Below are 13,388 nucleotides of genomic sequence, written 5' to 3' on the forward strand. Positions count from 1 at the left end.
TGATGAAGGAGAAAAACCTACAACCAAGATTACTCTACCCAAAAAGGATCTCATTCAGATTTGATGGAGAAATTAAAACCTTTACAGACAAGCGAAAGCTGAGAGAGTTCAGCACCACCAAACCAGCTTTACAACAAATGCTAAAGGAACTTCTCTAGGCAAGAAACACAAGAGAAGGAAAAGACCTACATTAACAAACCCAAAACAATTAAGAAAATGGGAATAGTAACATACATATCGATAATTACCTTAAATGTAAATGGATTAAATGCTCCCACCAAAAGACACAGATTGGCTGAATGGATACAAAAACAAGACCCATATATATGCTGTCTACAAGAGACCCACTTCAGACCTAGGGACACGTACAGACTGAAAGTGAGGGGATGGAAAAAGATATTCCATGCAAATGGAAACCAAAAGAAAGCTGGAGTAGCAATTCTCATATCAGACAAAATAGACTTTAAAATAAAGACTATTAAAAGGGACAAAGAAGGACACTACATAATGATCAAGGGATCCAAGAAGAAGGGATCCAAGAAGAAGATATAACAATTGTAAATATTTCTGCACCCAACATAGGAGCACCTCAATACATAAGGCAAATACTAACAGCCATAAAAGGGGAAATCGACAGTAACACATTCATAGTAGAGGACTTTAACACCCCACTTTCACCAATGGACAGATCATCCAAAATGAAATAAATAAGGAAACACAAGCTTTAAATGATACATTAAACAAGATGGACTTAATTGATACTTATAGGACATTCCATCCAAAACCAACAGAATACACATTTTTCTCAAGTGCTCATGGAACATTCTCCAGGATAGATCATATCTTGGGTCACAAATCAAGCCTTGGTAAATTTAAGAAAATTGAAATTGTATCAAGTATCTTTTCCGACCACAAGGCTATGAGACTAGATATCAATTACAGGAAAAGCTCTGTAAAAAACACAGACACATGCTGGCTAAACAATACAATACTTAATAACAAAGTGATCACTGAAGAAATCAAAGAGGAAATCAAAAAATACCTAGAAACAAATGACAATGGAGACACCATGACCCAAAACCTATGGGATGCAGCAAAAGCAGTTCTAAGAGGGAAGTTTATAGCAATGCAATCGTACCTTAAGAAACAGGAAACATCTTGAATAAACAACCTAACCTTGCACCTAACGCAATTAGAGAAAGAAGAACAAAAAACCCCAAAGTTAGCAGAAGGAAAGAAATCATAAAGATCAGATCAGAAATAAATGAAAAAAAATGAAGGAAACAATAGCAAAGATCAATAAACTAAAAGCTGGTTCTTCGAGAAGATAAACAAAATAAACAAACCATTAGCCAGACTCATCAAGAAAAAAAGGGAGAAGACTCAAATCAATAGAATTAAAAATCAAAAAGAAGTAACAACTGACACTGCAGAAATAAAAGAGATAATGAGAGATTACTCCAAGCAACTCTATGCCAATAAAATGGACAACCTGGAAGAAATGGACAAATCTTAGAAATGCACAACCTGCCAAGACTGAATCAGGAAGAAATAGAAAATATGAACAGACAAATCACAAGCACTGAAATTGAAACTGTGATAAAAAAATCTTCCAACAAACAAAAGCCCAGGACCATATGGCTTCACAGGTGAATTCTACCAAACACTTAGAGAAGAGCTAACACCTATCCTTCTCAAACTCTTCCAAAATATAGCAGAGGGAGGAACACTCCCAAACTCATTCTACGAGGACACCATCACCCTGATACCAAAACCAGACAAGGATGTCACAAAGAAAGAAAACTACAGGCCAATATCACTGATGAACATAGATGCAAAAATTCTCAACAAAATATTAACAAACAGAATCCAACAGCACATTAAAAGGGTCATACCCCATGATTAAGTGGGGTTTATTCCAGGAATTCAAGGATTCTTCAATATACGCAAATAAATCAATGTGATAAACCATATTAACAAATTAAAGGAGAAAAACCATATGATCAACTCAATAGATGCAGAGAAAGCTTTCGAAAAAATTCAACACCCATTTTTGATAAAAACCCTGCAGAAAGTAGGCATAGAGGGAACTTTCCTCAACATAATAAAGGCCACATATGACAAACCCACAGGCAACATCATCCTCAATGGTGAAAAAGTGAAAGCATTTCCACTAAGATCAGGAACAAGACAAGGTTGCCCACTCTCACCACTCTTATTCAACATAGTTTTGGAAGTTTTAACCACAGCAATCAGATAAGAAAAGGAAATAAAGGGAATCCAAATCGGAAAAGAAGAAGTAAAGCTGTCACTGTTTACAGATGACATGATACTATACATAGAGACTCCTAAAGATGCTACCAGACAACTACTAGAGCTAATCAATGAATTTGGTAAAGTAGCAGGATACAAAATTACTGCACAGAAATCTCTGGCATTCCTATACACTCATGATGAAAAATCTGAAAGTGAAATCAAGAAAACACTCCCATTTACCACTGCAACAAAAAGAATATAATATCTAGGAATAAGCCTACCTAAGGAGACAAAAGACCTATATGCAGAAAATTATAAGACACTGATGAAAGAAATTAAAGATGATACAAATAGATGGAGAGATATACCATGTTCTTGGATTGGAAGAATCAACATTGTGAAAATGACTCTACTACCCAAAGCAATCTACAGATTCAATGCAATCCCTATCAAACTACCACTGGCATTTTTCACAGAACTACAACAAAAAATTTCACAATTTGTATGGAAACAGAAAAGACCCCGAATAGCCAAAGCAATCTTGAGAACCAGAAACGGAGCTGGAGGATCAGGCTCCCTGACTTCAGACTATACTATAAAGCTACAGTAATCAAGACACTATGGTACTGGCACAAAAACAGAAATATAGATCAATGGAACAGGATACAAAGCCCAGAGATAAACCCACAAACATATGGTCACCTTATCTTTGATAAAGGAGGCAGGAATGTACAGTGGAGAAAGGACAGCCTCTTCGATAAGTGGTCCTGGGAAAACTGGACAGGTACATGTAAAGTATGAAATTAGAACACTCCCTAACACCATACACAAAAATTAGCTTAGAATGGATTAAAGACATAAATGTAAGGCCAGAAACTATCAAACTCTTAGAGGAAAACATAGGCAGAACACTCTATGACAAAAATCACAGCAAGATCCTTTTTGACCCACCTCTTAGAGAAATGGAAATAAAAACAAAAATAAACAAATGGAACCTAATGAAACTTCAAAGCTTTTGCACAGCAAAGGAAACCATAAACAAGACCAAAAGACAACCCTCAGAATGGGAGAAAATATTTGCAAATGAAGCAACTGACAAAGGATTAATCTCCAAAATTTACAAGCAGCTCAATAACAAAAAACCAAACAACCCAATCCAAAAATGGGCAGAAGACCTAAATAGACATTTCTCCAAAGAAGATATACAGATTGCCAACAAACATATGAAAGAATGCTCATCATCATTAATCATTAGAGAAATGCAAATCAAAACTACAATGAGATATCATCTCACCCCAGTCAGAATGGCCATCATCAAAAAATCTAGAAACAATAAATGCTGGAGAGGGTGTGGACAAAAGGGAACCCTTGAACACTGCTGGTGGGAATGTGAATTGGTACAGCCACTATGGAGAACAGTATGGAGGTTCCTTAAAAAGCTACAAACAGAACTACTATATGACCCAGCAATCCCACTACTGGGCATATACCCTGAGAAAACCATAATTCAAAAAGAGTCATGTACCAAAATGTTCACTGCAGCTCTATTTACAATAGCCAGGAGATGGAAGCAACCTAAGTGTCCGTCATCGGATGAATGGATAAAGAAGATGTGGCACATATATACAATGGAATATTACTCAGCCATAAAAAGAAACGAAATTGAGTTATTTGTAGTGAGGTGGATGGACCTAGAGTCTTTCATACAGAGTGAAGTAACTCAGAAACAGAAAGGCAAATACCGTATGCTAACACATATATATGGAATCTAAGAAAAAAAAATGTCATGAAGAACCTAGGGGTAAGACGGGAATAAAGACACAGACCTACTAGAGAAGGGACTTGAGGATATAGGGAGGGAGGAGGGTAAGCTGTGACAAAGTGAGAGAGTGGCATGGACATATATACACTACCAAACATAAAATAGATAGCTAGTGGGAAGCAGCTGCATAGCACAGGGAGATCAGCTGGGTGCTTTGTGACCACCTAGAGGGGTGGGATAGGGAGCGTGGGAAGGAGGGAGATGCAAGAGGGAAGAGATATGGGAACATATGTATATGTATAACTGATTCACTTTGTTATAAAGCAGAAACTAACACACCATTGTAAAGCAATTATACTCCAATAAAGATGTAAAAAAAAAGTCTTTAGAGACATGAAAAGTAGGGCTAACCTTTTATTTCAAAAGTCTAGTAAAGAAGTAAAAAAAAAAACTGAATGAACACAAAACACAACGTATCAAAACATACGGGACACAGCTAAAGCAGTACTGAGAGAGAAATTTATAGTACTAAATGCTTACATTAGGAAAAAGGGGAGAGTGATTTCAGCAAAATGGCAGAATAGGCGTTTTTACCGTCCTCCCCATCAAGAACACAGATTTTGACTATAATCCATAGATGAGAATACCTCTGTGGAAGTTCTGGAGTCCAAAAGAGAACTTCCAGCACACCATTAGAGCAAAAAAAAACCCAGATTCAACACACTGAAGAAGATAAGATGAATGGTTTCATTTTACCCACATCACCCCCTCTCCCAAGACAGTACAGCACAGTTCCCAGAGAGAACCTGTTAAGTCAGCAATTTTTCCCATGGGGAAAAGTGAGACCAGGAAAGTAAGCACCTAGCTTCCCCAACTATGTAAAACACTGCCAAATATTTGCAAACCATATATGTGATAAAGGGTTAATGTCAAAAACATATAAAGAACTCATACAATTCAATAGCCAAAAGCCAAACGATCCAATTTAAAAATTGGCACAGGACCTGAGTAGACATATTTCCAAAGAAGATATATAAATGGCCAACAAGTAAATGAAAAGGTATTCAACATCACTAATCATCAGGGAACTGCAAATCAAAAGTACTATTAGATATATTACCTCATGTTTGTTGGAATGGCTATTATCAAATAAAACAGGAGATAAATGCTGGCATGGATGCAGAGAAAAAGAAGAACCCTTGTGCACTACAGATGGGAAAGTAAACTGGTTCAGCCCCTACAGAAAACAGTATAAAGATTCTTCAAAAAATTAAAAATAGAACTGCCATACAAGTCAGAAATTCTACTTCTGAGACTACATCCAAAGGAAATGAAATTATTATGTTGAAGAGGTATTTGCACCCCCATGTAGCATTATTCACAACATCCAATACATGGAAACAACCTGAGTGTCCATAGACGAAGAATGGATAGAGACAGTGCAGTATATATATACAATGGAGTATTATTCAGGTGTAAAAAGAAGGAAATCCTTTCATTTGTAACAACATGGTTAGACCTTGAGAGCATTATGCTAACTGAAATCGACAGAGAAAGACAAATACTATATGATATAACTTACATGTGGAATCTTAAAAAACAAACAAAACACAACTAAATTCACAGAGAAGAGGATTAGATTTATGGTTACAAGATGCAGGGTTTGGGGAGATGGGGAACTGGATGAAGGTGGTCAAAAGGCACTAACATCCAGTTATAAGACAAGTACTAGGGATGTAATGTATAACATGATGACTATCATTAACACTACTGTATGGTACATTTGAAAGTTGCTAAGAGAGTAAATCCTAAGAGTTCTCATCACAAGGAAAAAACCTTTTTTTTCTTTGTCTTTCTTTTTCTTAATCTATATGAGATGATGGATGTTAACTAAACTTATTGTGGTTATCATTTTACAATGTATGTAAGGCAAATCATGCTGTACACCTTAACTTATACAGTGCTGTCAATTATATCTCAATAAAATTGGAAAAAGAACCTAGAAGAAAGAACATTAGGAGTGGTTTAATACAAGGAAGTATTATTCCTCTTTTACTAAAACAGTAGGATAAAGGTAAGTATGTATGCTACAATCGCAGGTGAAGTAAAAGCCACTTAGTCATTTCTTTGACAAACATTTGTCGAAAACAGAAAATTTTCAAAGCACTATGCTCAAATAAAGGAAAGACAAAGATAAATAGACATAACCCCAGCCCTTGAGGAACTTGAAATATAATGGGGCACAGAGTGACATAACTATTTTAATATAAGAGCAAAATACTATGAGAATACTTATATACAGTCAGCTCACCTTTGCAAGATAAAAGATATGTGAAGTTTTCCATAGGTGGAGAAAGGAAGAAAGAAATTAAATGCAGGAAACAAAGTGAACAAATGCACAGAGGTTTGAAACTGAAATTGCATGTTACCTAGGCACGTTGCAGAGTGATTAGGGAGGAGGATTTGGAATTATGAAAAATAAACCTAGATTTGAATTCTAAGCCATTCTATTTTTTTTTATTATGTGATCCTGAATAAATAAGCTAACCTCTATAAAAATGGAGATAATAATAAGTATTGTTTATAGAACTGCTATAAAGATTAAATTATATATAAGTAGTATACTCAGCACAGTGAGCTGTCATATAGAAAAAAAAAAAAGTATTTGTCATTTTAAAGTGTGAGTCAATTCACTTTGTAAATTCCAAAACACTATACAAATATAAGGCATTATTTTTTTTCTGAAACATGATCAATAGCTAAAAAACACATCCAAATACATAAGTACTTTATAATATATGAAATAATATTTCTCAAATATTTATATCTGAAAGCTCGCCTACTCTTAAAGTATACTTATATTTATATGTCTTTAATATTTAAACAAGGGAATATGCTAAATACTTCTGAAATAAAAGCTAATGGGGAAAATTATATTTTTAATCCTTACTCAAATTTATCCTATTATTTTCTAATATGACATGTTTATAAAAACTTAAGTTACACCTAAAACTTAAAATTAGTTACTTTATAATGCCACAAAACCTACTTTTTCTTCTCTTTCTATTTCAAGTTGTTTCTTAGCAGAACAAAGTTCATTTTTGAGATTGGATAGTTCAGTCTCCTAAAGAAAAAGGAACATAAAGCTTATAAGTGCATCCATATATTTCTTAAGACAATAAAAATTCAAACTAGTGTTTCAAAACCAATTTAGTTTTATAGAGAAATAAATTCACTCATGAAATATATACACTTTTAAAACCCTACTGATATGAAGGCTCCTAGTTGAATATAACTAAAGATTTCATTTAGACAACTTTTGTATAGTTTGCTCTAAAGAAATGTTTAACACTATGTATATCTCTCCTTCTCATTCTCTCCCAATCTATCTCACTCCTCCTTTCCCAACCTCAATCAGAGCTCAAAACTTATTCATAACTGGAGTTTATAACTTTCCATTTGAAAAACAGAGTTCGTTTTACCAAAAAAATGATTAGAAAACCACCTACCTATAAGATCTATAACATCCCTTTCAGATTTATGATTATTTGATTCTACAGTTCAAAATTATGGTTTTATTTATTATTCTTTACTACCAGCCATGCTGACATGAAAATTGGCTTCTACTGCTATTTGTTCTCACCAAAGATGCTTTCAATGATGACTGTTCTTGTTCTTTGCTCTTATAAAGTCCTAATTCTGAGTCTCTTTCTTCAACAATTTTATCATATTGGTGCTATGTTAAAAAGAGAAACCATTTTAAGTATATTAGAAGCCCAAAAGATTACATTTTAATACGACTGGTATCCTTATGCATTTAATATTTATAAAAAATGATGTTTATGAATTCAGTAATACATATCTGAGCTATTTTTTAATTTTTTCAACTACATTTTTAAATTCTAACAATAAAAACAATGAAACATAGATAACTGTCTTCGAAATAACCCAAGAGCAAGAAATAATTTTTTAAATTAGAGACACTGAATTTCATAATTTATAAAAAGTCTAGAAACACAGGACCTCTTCGAAAAACGGCTGATTCCAGATCTTGTGCAGGGAATACAAAATGAGTCTTGAACATTTTGTCATAACAGAAAGCAAGAAAGCTGTCACAGATTATTAGGGTCAAATCAAAGGGACCTGCCAACCAGTTCGAAGAGGCTCCCACTGGCCAAAGTTGGGACAATTTAAGTGTCAACAAGGATCAAAACTGTACTGGATTAAGACATACCAAATATGCTTAAATCTATGAGTTCACAATATTACTTAAAATATTTTTTTAAATCCTCATTGGTTACTTCATAATAATATCCTAGCAACAACTTATAAAGATTAATTGATAGGTATAGCCCACTTCCTCTCCAAATCTTGAAGAGTATAGGGCTTAATTCCCTAAGAGAATGATTACTTTCAAACAACAATAAAAAATAGAGCACACTCACAAACACAACAAACATTGTCTTTCATCTATTTATTATTGTTTAGCCTAGTATGTGTTAGACACAGGTAGAAGATAAAAATATTATATTTATAGTTATATTATATTTATTTAAATACATATCCTGGGTATGTATTTAAATAACTACAAGGTGGGAAAGTCTATAAGAGACTACTATGAAAATTGAGGAAAAGAGTGACTACATTTATCCATCAAGACAATAAGGAGAGACCTCCTCAAGGAAGTGACCCCCAGGCTCAGCTTCATGTGGTTAAGACTTCAACTTGGAGAAATGAGAGATCAAGAGTATTCCAGCTCTATTAGTCATGGTTGCATAGACAATAATTTTCTCTGACAAATCAGAATGCTATATTTTACCATTTTTATGCATAAATATGGCTCCAATTAATAATTTTCATTACACAACAGGAAAAAAATTACCTTATGCTTTTCCATAAGTGCTACCATTTCAGCTATTTTATGTTGACATCGTATATCAATTTCTTTCTGTAATTTTACTGCTTCATCAGCTATTACTTTTGCTTTCTCAACCTATCAAATAAATTTAAAGTTTTTTAAAATTAATGCACAAAAAACAAATTTAACTTAAATGTTAAATTTAAGTTAAAATACAGAAATCAAACACCAGGAAATTAGGAAAGCCAAGTAGAAAATACATTATTGTTTTGGTTTATTTTAGTTAGGGTCTTCTACTAAGTGAATGACAGTATAACACTGTAAAGATCATTTAATCTTTTCAAAATGATTATATACTACCCAATACTCAAATACTTAGAATAACAATGATACTTTTAGCTTCTATTAAAAAAGCTAATTAATTATCCCTAGTATAAATTTATTAAATCTTCTAAAGAATCATAGTGTTAAAAGTAAGAATTATTACTTTTCTCTTAAAATGCAAACATACAAATATAGGGTTTTAGTATAACAACTTCTCAAACATATTTAGTTTTTCCTACCTCTCCCAAAAGATTTTCTTCTAATAGCTTTTTGTCCTCAATTTCTTTCTGATAGCTGTCAGTCATTTCTTTAAATTTTTGTTTGGCACCTTCTAGTTCTAATTCTAATTTATTGACCTTTGAATAAAGAAAACAGCATGAACATTAATAAATTTTGTGGATTACTTGAAAATATTCTGTATTCATTTTGTGGTTTTGTGACTCTTAAAAGATGATTTATTCATAGATATTATAGTTGGATCATTTTACTTACAGTTTTCATATGGTGAGATGTGCTTTATTTTTCACAATATCTATCTTTTTCCCTAAAATACATATTTAGTCTTGACAAGTAATATTTTAAAAGCAGCCATATTTTTATTTTTAATGAATTTTTCAACATTATTTATTTAGTCTCAGTTTGCTGTTTTATTACAATAAGTAACTATTCCATTTGGACAGAACACACATGCGATTCAAAGAAAAAGCATTTTTTCAAAAAAAAGCTTTATTGAGGTATAACATATGCAAAAAAACTACACATAGTTAATGTATACAGTGTGATGAGATTGGACAAATGCATACACCCATGAAATCATCGCCAAAATCAAGGTAATAGACATATCCATCATCTTCAAAAGTTTCCTTCTGTCCCGTTTTTTTTGTCATAAGAACACTTACATGAGACTACTCTCTTAACAAATTTTTTTAAATTTTGTGCATATTTATTCCTTCTAATAGATAGTGTTCAGGTTCTTTTTAACTGATGCCTATTTCTCCCTATCCTCCTAACCCTGATACATTTTTTAAATGTTTTTATTGTGGTAAAAGTCACATGATATAAAACATACTATTTTAACCATATTTAACTGTACGGTTCAATGGCACTAAGTACATTCACATTGTTGTGCAACTCTCACCATCATCCATCTCCCGAATATTTCACCTTCCTAAACTGAAACTCTGTCCCCTTTAAACATTAACTCCCCATTCTCCCTCCCCACTCCCTCTACCCCCCAGCCCCTGGCATCTACCAATGTACTTTCTGACTCTATGAATTTGACTATTCTAGGCACCTCGTATAAGTGGAATCAAACAGTACTTGTCTGCACGTAATGTATACTGGAATGTATTTTTAAGGCTAACTTAATATATGTCCTGCAAACAGAACGTACCTTCTTTTTTTCCCCCCTGTGCTATACAGTAGGTACTCACCAGCCAAATACGTCATACATAGTAGTGTACATACATCAGTCCCAATCTCCCAATCCATCTCACCCCTGTCTTAGTGTCCATACATTTGCTCTCTACAATTGTGTCTCTATTTCTGCTTTGCAAATAGGTTCATTTGCATCATTTTTCTAAATTCCATATACATACGTTAATATACAACATTTGTTTTTCTCTTTCTAACTTACTTCACTCTGTATGACAGTTTCTAGGTCCATCCACGTCTCTGCGAATGGCACAACTTCATTCCTTTTTATGGCTGAGTAATATTCCATTGTACCACATCTTTATACATTCCTCTGTTAATGGACACTTAGGTTGCTTCCACGACCTGGCTATTGTAAATAGTGCTGCAATGCACACTGGGGTGCATGCATCTTTTGGAATTATGGTTTTCTCAGGGTATATGCCCAGTAGTGTGATTGCTGGGTCATATGGTAGTTGTATTTTTAGTTTTTTAAGGAACCTCCATACTGTTCTCCATAGTGGCTGTATCAATTTACATTCCAACCAACGGTGTAAAAGGGTTCCCTTTTCTCCACACCCTCTTCAACATTTATTGTTTGTAGATTTTTTGATGATGGACATTCTGAACAGTGTGAGGTGATACCTCATGGTGGTTTTGATTTGCATTTCTCTAATAATTAGTGATGTTGAGCAGTTTTTCATGGGCCTCTTGGCCATCTGTATGTTTTTGTTGGAGAAAAGCCTATTTAGGTCTTCTGCCCACTTTTGATTGGGTTGTTTGTCTGGATATTGAGCTGCATAAGCTATTTGTATATTTTGGAGATGAATCCCTTGTCAGTTGCTTCATTTGCAAATATTTTCTCCCATTCTGAGGGTTGCCTTTTGGTCTTGTTTATGGTTTCCTTTGCTGTGCAAAAGCTTTTAAGTTTAACTGGGTCCCATTTGTTTATTTTTGTTTTAATTTTCATTATTCTAGAAGGTGTGTCCAAAAAGATCTTGCTGTGATTTATGTCAAAGAGTGTTCTGCCTATGTTTTCTTCTAAGAGTTTTATAGTGTCTGGCCTTACATTTAGGTCTTTAATCCCTTTTGAGTTTATTTTTGTGTATGGTGTTAGGGAGTGTTCCAATTTCATTGTTTTACATGTAGCTGTCCAGTTTTCCCAGCACCACTTATTGAAGAGGCTGTCTTTTCTCCATTGTATATTCTTGCCTCCTTTTTCATAGATTAGTTGACCACAGGTGTGTGGGTTTATCTCTGGGCTTTCTATCCTGTTCCATTTATCTATATTACTGTTTTTGTGCCAGTACCATACTGTCTTGATTACTGTAGTTTTGTAGTGTAGTCCGAAGTCAGGGAGTCTGATTCCTCCAGCTCCAGTTTTCTTTCTCAAGATTGCTTTGGCTATTCGGGGTCCTTTGTTTCCATACAAATTGTAAAAATTTTTGTTCTATTTCTGTGAAAAATGCCATTGGTAATTTGATAGGGATTGCATTGAATCTGTAGACTGCTTTAAGTAAACAATATAGAATTGTTGACTACAGGCCCTATGTAGTACAGCAGATCTCTAGAACTACTTTATCTTGCATAACTGAAACCTAAGCAAATTGAAGAACAACTCCCCATTTCCCCCTCCCTCCTAGTCCCTGGTATTTACTTTTCTAATTTCTGCTTCTATGTGTTTGACTATTTTAGGTATCATGCAGTATTTGTTCTTCAGTGACTGGCTTTTGTTGCTGAATTGTAAATATTCTTTACATATTCTGGATATTAGATCATTACCAAATAATGATTTGCAAATATTTTTTTCCAATTTTTTGGCTTGTCTTTTCACTCCCTTGATAGTGTCCTTTCAACCTTTGATAGTGTCCCCTTGAACATTATCAATAGAGTGAAAAGATTCATTGCAATCTCTACCCAAATTCCAACTGCCTTTTGTCGGAACAAATTGATCCTAAAGTTTACAAGGAATTCCCAGGGACCCTGGATAGCCAAAACAATCTTGAAAAAGAACAATGTTGGAGGACACATAATCCCCAATTTTAAAACTCACTACAAAGCTACAATAATCAAAACAGTGTGGTACTGACATAAGGTAAACATATGGATCAATGGAATAGAATAGGAAGTCCAGAAATAAAGCCATACAACTATGGTCAACTTAGAATGACAAGACAATTCAATGGAGAAAGAATAGCTTCTAACAATAAGAATGACAAAAGAATTCAATGGAGAAAGAACAGTTTCTAACAAATGTTGTTAAGACAAATAATAAGCACATGGAAAAGAATGAAGTTGGACTCTTACCTCATATCACATTACAAAAATAACTCAAAATAGATTAAAGATCTAAATGTAATAGCTAAAACCAAAACCTCTTAGAAGAAAATAGGAGTTAAAATGCATGACAATAGATTTGGCAATGGATCCTTAGATATGACACTAAAAACACAAGCAACTAAAGAAAAACAGTTAAAATGGATTCCATTAAAAAGCACACTCAGTATTACTGAGATTAATTTTCTATAAAGAATCAATACCTTCAGTTTCTATTTTTTCCATATATTTTGTACAAATATTTACTAATATAATAATTATCAAAAGAAAGAGGACCTTAGGACTTCCCTCGTGGTCCAATGTTAAGAATCCACCTACCAGTGCAGTGGATGTGGGTTCGATCCCTGGTCAGAGAACTAAGATCCCACATGCCTCAGGGCAACTAAGCCTGTGCACTGCAACTATTGAGCACACAGGCCACAACTGGAGAGCCCACAT

The 13,388-nt window shown here is 34.0% G+C and overlaps 1 protein-coding gene across 1 annotated transcript in view; it reads right to left on the reverse strand.

Annotated features, from left to right (window-relative positions):
- Positions 1 to 13,388, reverse strand: part of SYCP1 (synaptonemal complex protein 1) — a 159,162-nt gene that overhangs the window by 29,804 nt on the left and 115,970 nt on the right. Inside the window, exons 19-22 of the mRNA XM_019919177.3 lie at positions 9,440 to 9,556; positions 8,901 to 9,011; positions 7,662 to 7,754; positions 7,068 to 7,142 (exon numbers count right to left, since the gene is read on the reverse strand). Of these exons, the coding sequence (XP_019774736.3) occupies positions 7,068 to 7,142; positions 7,662 to 7,754; positions 8,901 to 9,011; positions 9,440 to 9,556 (396 nt within the window). The remainder of the gene's footprint in view (positions 1 to 7,067; positions 7,143 to 7,661; positions 7,755 to 8,900; positions 9,012 to 9,439; positions 9,557 to 13,388) is intronic.

Source organism: Tursiops truncatus, chromosome 1 (assembly GCF_011762595.2).
Source record: "Tursiops truncatus isolate mTurTru1 chromosome 1, mTurTru1.mat.Y, whole genome shotgun sequence".
NCBI classification, from domain to species: Eukaryota; Metazoa; Chordata; class Mammalia; order Artiodactyla; family Delphinidae; genus Tursiops; species Tursiops truncatus.